The sequence below is a fragment of the Acomys minous genome (genome assembly GCF_964271855.1).
Source record: "Acomys minous genome assembly, chromosome: 8".
Classification (NCBI taxonomy): domain Eukaryota; kingdom Metazoa; phylum Chordata; class Mammalia; order Rodentia; family Muridae; genus Acomys; species Acomys minous.
Genome location: NC_140489.1, coordinates 91,815,820 through 91,824,261, shown reverse-complemented (window position 1 = coordinate 91,824,261; position 8,442 = coordinate 91,815,820). Strand labels below are relative to the sequence as shown.

Sequence of the window (8,442 nt, the reverse complement as noted above, 5' to 3'; positions counted from 1 at the left end):
TTACATTCTTAGTTTTTTGTGAATGCAGCAGATGGTCTCTCAAAGGAAACACAAACCAATATCTTCATTTGCTGTAAGGGAAGGCATGATGGGCCCATAGCCCATGCACACATACACACAGCCTACGATCTAGCTCAATGCCAACAGGAAGAAGAAAAGGACATAGCAGGGAGCTTTGAGGACATTCATTTGATAAGAGAAAATAAGGGGCCTTTATAATTGCTGTGTAATTTACTATTAACTTGACTTCAGTTTGCCTTTACTCTACGCACTAGGTGACTTGGCCCTTTAATTTGTAGGTATGCTGAAAGCCGAACCAAAGTAGTCACTAGAGTCTGGTGGAAGACCATGAGGATAACGAAATTGAGAACTCAGAAAATTCATGATTTTGAAAATATCAATTAATATGCTTTTCTGAAAAATGCCATCATTGAAACATAAGTGTTCATCAGAGAAACATGATATTGAAGGGAGAAAAGATGAATAAAAAATCGTGCAACATCAATAAATTTGAAACTTGCTGCTGTGTCTAGCAAACTATCATATTTTCTAAATGCAGGCTAGCTTATGCAATTCTTTTACTAAAATGCTGACATAAAGGACACTTAAATGTTAAATATTGAAATATCTTATACCTACTAATTTAGCTTATGATACAGCTGGGTTTTTGTTTGTTTGTTTTTAATGCAGCATATACAACTTCTACACGATTTCTTTTTCAAATAAAAGAGTACATTTTTAAGAGTAATGGCATTTGAGGGCTTTTTTCCCCAAAAGCATTCCTAGCCCACGTTTCCTATATGTTTTATTTATTTTTGGTTTATTTGTTTGCTTAATGCAGTAAGTTTAACTGCATCATTCGCTTCCAGATGTGCCCCTTAGCAGGGAAGAAAAGGTAGAGCTGTCCTCCACTTTGGTGAGGGCAGAACAAAGTTCAGCTTCACCCTCTGCACAGCATGCGAGTGATTACAGAGCTCCCCCAACATCAAAAACTAAAGCTACTTTATTGTCCTTTTGCAAATGTTCAGAGACTTGTGGCTTAATCCCTGCAATCAGCCTAATTCTGTAATCTAGAGAAATGGAATTCACCCATAATAAAACCCAAGGGACATGTACGAAAGGATCTTCAACTTTTGTGGCTCTAGCAACTTCCTTAATAATACTCTAAAATAAAACTCCCTTTTCAGAATGAAGCAATTAGATAGCATCTTCTCTACTATGTGCTCATATTAGGTTGTTTGTTTGTTTGTTTGTTTGTTTTTTAATTAACAATTACCAAGAGCTAGCAATCATTTCCACAGGAGCTTGAGAAACCTTAGAACCCCCTTTCAAATTCCTTTTTTAAATCAGCATTTTATTATTGTGAATTTGTAAATCATACACCAAGACCCTGGTAGATCAATCTAATAATAAATGCTATTTCTCTGTCCTGATCTTGTTTTCATTGCTGTCACGTTTCAGCAAGTATAGAGTTTATGAACCAGTTCCCTGTTAGCATGGCCCCCTTAGATAGCATATATGTGCCATCAAATAACTCAGTTATGGGCATGATAGAAACTGATGATTTCTTTTGCCCACTCACTCACAGGTGTAAGACACAGTAGCAAGGAGTCCTGTCCAACAAGTGTTTAGGAAGGTGTTTAATTCAGCAGGGAGCCAAGACACAGTAATAGAACACAGGAAAGGATATGGTGTGTGGAGACACTATAAAGAATTCCACTTTATGGTTATCGATATGTCATTTGCCAAAAGACTAAGTTAGAGAAATAAATTACTTTCAGTTTTCCATACATGCAAAGGTTAAGTTCAATTGTTACAAAAGTTTTGCTGTTGTATGTGCTGAAAGAAAAGCATAAACAGTTTTAAAAAATAAATCACTTGATTGGCTTCAGAAAAATACTTTAGTTCATATTTCATTGATTTGACCTTTTGACTCAAGATCAGAGAATGAATCCAGCATGAAAACAAAATAAAACAACAAAAATCCCCACAAAATAGAAACAAACCATTTACCATGGAAAAGGCATTTCCCTGCCAGCTAACTTCCACTAGTTTTTATTGCATTGTTTTTGAAATGCCAAGAAACTGGCTTTGGACATAATATTTGCTGTTCAACTAAATCATAGCTGTCAGTATGCAGTTGCTCACAACCATTAGCTAAACACCATTATTTGACAAAGCCCCTTTAGAGAGACTGTATATGTTCTAAGGTGTGTCTAGCATGTAGAATCAAGTAACGGTCAGTTAGGCTGGGGCTGTACCCCTCGGAGGAAATCCAGACTCTTGCCCAAAGGAAGGAGCTTCAGTAACCTTTATGTTTTGAAAGACACACAGTCTGTCCTGCTTCTAAGAGCACTTTCCTGTTCTCAGAAATAAACAGTAGGACAGACTACAGAAGAGGGCCCAAAGCCCAAGAACCCTAGATTCCTTTCAAAAGGGATCAAGAGGTGAGGAGGGGGAAAAAAAAAGCAAAGATGAAATGGTGATGATATACAACACGAAGAAAAGAACCCTTGTGGAACTTGCTCACAATTTTCACCAAACCAGCAGACCCTTGAACTGACAAAAATTCAGTACAATATACACACATTAATGAACAGCTCCACCACCACAGGGCTGCTCTGTAAAGCCAGAGAGAAAAAATGAGAGAGAGAGAGAGACAGAGAGAGAGAGAGAGAGAGAGAGAGAGAGAGAGAGAGAGAGAGAGAGAGAGAGAGAGAAGAATAATTATATCCTCAAACAGAATTCTCATAGGAGTTGAGATAAATCAGAGTGAAAGGCAATGTCAGCTAAGGTCTTAGCTAAATTCCACTCCTAATGGCCCCCAGTATTTAAGCTATCATGGATTAAAGCCATGAAAATAAAAATTTCAATTTGAAATTTCTTTAGCATGTTGCTAAAAATGATCAAGAGAAGCATCGACACTGTAGGCTTTGTTGACATCCTTGGAAAACTGCTGTTTCATTTAAAAATCAATCTCCAGTTCCCTCCCTTCTGAGATCTTCTAGTTAGGAAAAGCCAAACTAAAGAAGCTGGCCAGGCTGTCCTAATGCTGGTTTCTGGAATGTTGTAGATGCTCCCTGCTGCCCTCTCCTCTGGTCCCTTGGAAAACAGGACTCTCTGAAACTCAAGAGTAAGGGAAGCAAGCAAGAGCTTCTGAGCAAAAAGCCGCCTCCTTCCTACATTCAAGTGCCCACACACAAGGTGAATTATCTCCTTTACTGGAGCAAGCTGACCCTCCTCACCCAAAGAGGAGGTGTGCCAATTTCCTCCCTGGACCCAGATGACTTCGCTTCTGGCAGGCGTCTGTCAGTCTGGGGGGTGGGGGGTGGGGGGTGGCGGGTGGCGTCTGTTTCCAGCTGTGCAAAGAGGGAGCCAAACCTAACTAAGCCCAGAGCAGCCTGGAATTCATTGTCAGTAGACCCTGGGCTGGAGAGCTGCAAAGACAGTTCTAGGCAGCCTCAGGGTTACCTGGAGCACCCTCCCCACTCTACCCCCGCAAGTGCTCCCACGTACACAGGGACAGGCTCGATTTCATGAGAATTCTGATATCCGGGGCCACATCCACTCGGAGTTGAACTGTGCCCGAAAAGACCAATTCTCCCCTCTGACTGGTCTGTGTGTGTGCATCTGGGGATGGGAAGGGAGCGGTTGTGGTGACAGTCCCCTGTGACTAAGAGTGTTTGCCCTGTCCGATGAAGAGTCACTGACCATTGGCTCGCTGGAAAAGTCGTGTCCTTGCTCCCCTTTGCCCACTCCCAGTTTCCCATCAGAACCCAGGAGAAAGGCGCTGGCTGGGTCACCCCTGCACAGTCACCAACAACGGAGCTGTCTTAGGGACATGCCTGCCCATTGCGGGAGTTTGTTCCCAAAGCTTCCAGCCACTGGCCCTGGGCGGGCGCGCTAGGGGGCGTGGGGTGCAGAACTGCGGGAGCTGGAAGGGAGTTCCGGGCATGGGAACTGGCGCACCGGGCTGCCCTTCTGAGGCTACTCCTTGTCGTCCACGAAGTCCTCAAGCTCCTGCAGCACTCGCAGGCGACCACTGGCGTCTATGCGGCGCTTCTCACGGATGAGGTCCTCCAGACTGTGGAACCGGGCTGTGTGAACTTTGTTTTCCTCCAGATGTACCTTGAGATAATACTGCTGCTGCGGAGGCTGAGTGCCTGCGGGAACCTCCCCGCCAGCCTTGAACTCGCGCTTTCCAAAGCGGCACCAGGCAGCGAAGCTCTCGGAGTTCGTCCAGCAGATCTCCTCGCTCTTGAGGCCTAGGTGGCCGCAGGCGTTCTGCACCACCAGCTCGGCCACCAGCGGGCGGTAGCGATACCAGCTATTCACCACCCGGCCCACGTTGGCCGCGCCCGCCTGGTACAGGCTGTCCTGGCGGATCTCGCCTTGGTGCAGGTGGATGATCTGCCCGCCGCCCACGTAGACGGCCCAGTGAGGGGCTGGCGCCGGCTGCTCGCTCGCTGGCTGTAGCCACAGCAGCTCCAGCAGGTCGCCCGGCTCGCAGATCGCTGGCAGCGCGGTGACTGCGTAGACACTCAAGTCGGCGCCCTGAGGGCCGCCGGTCACTTTGGAAAAGATGCATTCCTGGCCCCGGAAGGCGGAGAACTGAGTCTCGTTGAGGACTAGCTGGTGCAGCAGGTGGTGGTGGTGGCGACTGGGGCTCTCTGGACAGGGGCTGCAACCTGGGGGGCCCTTCACACCAAACTTGTCCTGCTGCCCGCGTTCGTCCAGGTCCTCCTCCTCATCGGAGAAAAAGTAGGCAACCCCGACTCGCAGCTCGTCCTTCTCAATCCCAGATGGGTCCCCAGTGGGCAACTCGCTGTAGTTGAGGTGGGTGATGCGGTCCAGTTGGTTGCCCATCAATGACGCGGCGAGGCCAGGGCCAGGAACTGAGATCTGCCGAGGGAGAGAGGACAGACACCATCAGAGTCCGAGCTGACCCTCCTGGTGTCCCCTGCCCAAGGCATTCAGTTCCCCTAGGGCCTGCAGCTTGCCTAAGCACAGGCACTGAAGTCCCCTGCGCCAGCCAACTTTGCAGATCCTCCCTGGGGATAGGAAAGGGGACACAGAAGACAGCACCAGTCTCGGGGGGCCAGAACAGACAGCATGCCAGCTCAGCCAGCCTCTGACTCTGCCCGGGAACCCTGCCCTGTAACTTCCACAGGAGAAAGCGCAGGCGGACTAGAGAGCATGTTTGGTTCAAGTGGGCGAAGAGAGCGCAGGTTGTGGCAAGGTGGGAGCTGGGTACTCAGAAAGAAGGGTTGGTGTCAAGAGAAGCCCTAAGGCCCTAAGCTAGAGCAAGCTGAGCTCACATTGTGGTCGCCATCCTCTGCAGCCCACCTGCTCATTTTGCACCGGGTCACACCCCATCCCTGACAGTGGCTTGCACAATGACAGACTCATTTGCAAGGATTCTCGACATCAGCAACATTTCGCACACTTGGAGTCCAGACACTGACAGCCTGGTACATACACCCACAATGCTAATGTCATACACCCACAATAACACATTTTGGCGACCACATATTGGCACCCTCTTACCCCCAATTCCTACACAATTCCGGACGTACGCCTGCACACTTGCCAATGCACGTACACTCAAGCGCCTGGGCACACCTGCCCACGCAGGCAGGTACACTCTGCCCTCTGCTTGCTTGCCTTCTCGCAGAGCCAATCGGACTGCGCCAGGGCGAGGCTGCTCTGTCTAAAATAACCTAACAAAGAGACAGGGGAGGCAAGGCGAAATCCATGGTGAGTATTATTAGTGCGGAGTATGTGTGTGTGTGTGTGTGTGTGTGTGTGTGTGTGTGTGTGTGTGTGTGTGTAAAGAGATCTACTCTCAACCCAAAGAGCCCCTCTCTCCTACCCAGCACACGATCCACACAATCAGACGAAGAAAACCCATTTTTAAGGCAAAGAAAGCGGCTTATCCGTACCCGTGATTTCCCTGCGCCCGAAACCCCAAACTCCTTTTAAAGTCTCCAGGTCCCCATGGGTGCTGTGGAGGTGGCAGCGGTGAGTAGGTCCTGGAGGCGCGTGTGATTGCGGTTCAGATCCAGCTGGAGGCAAGCAGTTCGGTGCTGTCCCCAGAGCGGTGCGGGTGCGCTCCGTGTCTAGGCTGGCTTGGGCGTCTACTCCACCTGGCAAGTCCTAGCTCCACTCGGCTTTCCGACAGCCGCGCGGACGACTCTTAAATCGCCTGAACAGCCGTTTTCCAGGACCGCCCCAGCTTGCGTCTATTGGCTGAAACAGGCGCTAGAGCCCTGCCAATCTCTGCTGGGGGTGGGATCAGGGGCGGGCCTCATTTGTGCTCCGCCGTGCCCAGCCCCCTTCCTTCCCCCCCCCCCCCGCCCCCCGCGTTCCCCAACCTTGCTGCTTTGGGAGCGTAGGTGTGAGCTCCAGTTGCGGAGCTCAAGAGGGGCGTGGCTATTGCACCCAGCTGCTCCTTTGCAACCGAGTCCCGGGTAACTGAGAACACAGTACGCCCGCCTTCGTGTTCTGTATTCCAAGGGGACAGATTCCAGAAGGAAAGCTGAGTTTGGGGGTGAAAAAAAAAGCACTCTGCGTGGTCCAGGCATTGTGAGTGGATAAAATCCGGGAGCCCTGTCTTTGAGGCTGCTTTGATGGGACTTCGGAGTCTTGTTTGGCTCCTGACTGTCGCGCACTCTCTTCTGTTCCTGTCAGTCACGGACGGCTTAGAAATGGCAGGATGGTGCTCAGCGCCTGTCCTTTGAGCCAAGTGAAAGTGCTGACCCAGCGCCGGCGATGGCGCCTAGTTTTAAAAGGAGAGCCTTGCAGGTGTCAAAGGCTACAAAAAAGTCTGAGCTTTGGCTGGCCCCATCTCTGAATGCGCCTTTGTCTTCAGCCTCCTATTTCCCATGAATAGGCTGAATTTCAAATGCTAGCTGATATTAGTTGCAGGAAACTGCTTCACAATTCTAGAATTATCATAGCTAAGGGAATTTTGTTTGGTTTTGTGTGTGTGTGTGTGCGGTGGTGGGGGGAAGTGTCCATTAGTCCTTGAGGATGGAATGAACGCACTAGTACTGGATGCAACAAGGTGACTTTCTTTCATAAGAGAAAATTCTATACCAACAGTTTCCAAAGACTACCTTAAGCTTTAGAACAATTTTTAGACTTTCTTAACGCTACTTTTCATTGAAACCCATCTCTCTCTGTCTCTGTCTCTGTCTCCGTCTCTGTCTCTCTCTCTCTCTCTGTCTCTCTGTCTGTCTGTCTCTCTCCCCCTCCCCCTCCTCCGTCCCCCCCCCCTGTCCCCCAACTCCTTCTTGCTGTCCTTCAAGCCTCTCTCCTCTCTCTCTCTCTTCTCTCTCCTCCCTCACTCCCTCAAAATACTGCATTTCATTACAAAAGTTTTTGGACTTACCTTCTGAACCACACGTGTGCTTTGCAGACTACCCAGCTAAGTTCTGGACCTCCCTGACAACGTCTGGCACAGGATGGGCTTCATCAGTAGTAACCAATAGAACTACAGTGGCCATCTTCCCTGTGCTTAGAGGTTTAGGTAGACAATTTAATCTTTAGACCTCTCTAAGGCATTCACTAATATCTGATTTGTAGCGAATAAGCAAATATACGAAGGTCAGGCAGCAACAACAGCCTAGTCAAAGTTTATAAGAAGTTTAGTTATTTTTCAAACAAACTGTAGTGTTTGTTGTTGGACTGAATCTTGCTTCGCAGTATGAAAAAAAAAAAGCAACAACAAAAACGAGTGTTTCAAAGAAGTTAGCTGGTTGCCCTACGTTCACAGGAGAGTGGTGTGTGTTGCCAGCTTTTCTCTGCTGGACAGTCTGGCTGAGTCTTCTCAAGGTACACATCATGTTCTGCTTTGCTTTTATGAATGTTGCTGTCTACCTTCATAGCAGCCAAATGTAGTGATTTATCAAGGTAGAAAACTTCATAAGTACCGATGAAAACACTGGTTTTTAAATCAACCATCTGTGTAGTTATATTTACTTAAATTGTTTCAGAGAATTGACCATTGTCCAAGTGGTGGGTTGAATGGGACTAGCCCCCAGAATGGGCTCATATTTTTGCATGCTTGGTCTCTATTGATGGAACTGCTTGAGAGAGATTAAAAGGTGTGGACATATTGGAAAAGGTGTGTCACTGTGGGTGGGCTTTGAGGTTTCAAAAGCCTAGGCCACTCTCAGCACCTCCCCCACCTTATGCTTGTGGATAAGGATGTAAACTTTCAGCTAGTGCTCCAGCAGCATGTCTGCCTTCCTGCTCCCATGCTCCCACCATGATGGACATGGACCTTAACCCCCTGAAAGTGTAAGCATCCAAATAAACACTTTTGTTTTATGAGTTGCCGTGGTCACAGTGTCTCTTTGCAGCAATAGAAGAGTAACTGAGGCAGTCCACTTGTAAGTTGTTAGAAAATAAGTTGGCCTCCTTGAAAGGAGTGGCTAC

At 48.1% G+C, this 8,442-nt stretch overlaps 1 protein-coding gene across 3 annotated transcripts; it reads right to left on the bottom strand.

The window, feature by feature from the left end:
- Nucleotides 1–1,625: 1,625 nt before the first annotated feature.
- LRATD1 (LRAT domain containing 1) lies at nucleotides 1,626–6,204 on the bottom strand. Of its 3 annotated transcripts, none has more exons than XM_084791391.1 (2): nucleotides 5,943–6,204; nucleotides 1,626–4,902 (listed from the first exon to the last, which is right to left on the bottom strand). In XM_084791391.1, the coding sequence occupies exon 2, from the start codon at nucleotides 4,864–4,866 to the stop codon at nucleotides 3,988–3,990; it is 879 nt and encodes a 292-aa protein (XP_084647517.1). In that variant the 5' UTR covers nucleotides 4,867–4,902; nucleotides 5,943–6,204; the 3' UTR covers nucleotides 1,626–3,987. The 3 variants fall into 3 exon arrangements, with proteins under 3 accessions (XP_084647517.1, XP_084647519.1, XP_084647518.1); XM_084791393.1 differs by lacking the exon at nucleotides 5,943–6,204 and adding an exon at nucleotides 5,603–5,722; XM_084791392.1 differs by lacking the exon at nucleotides 5,943–6,204 and adding an exon at nucleotides 5,548–5,689.
- Nucleotides 6,205–8,442: the final 2,238 nt, after the last annotated feature.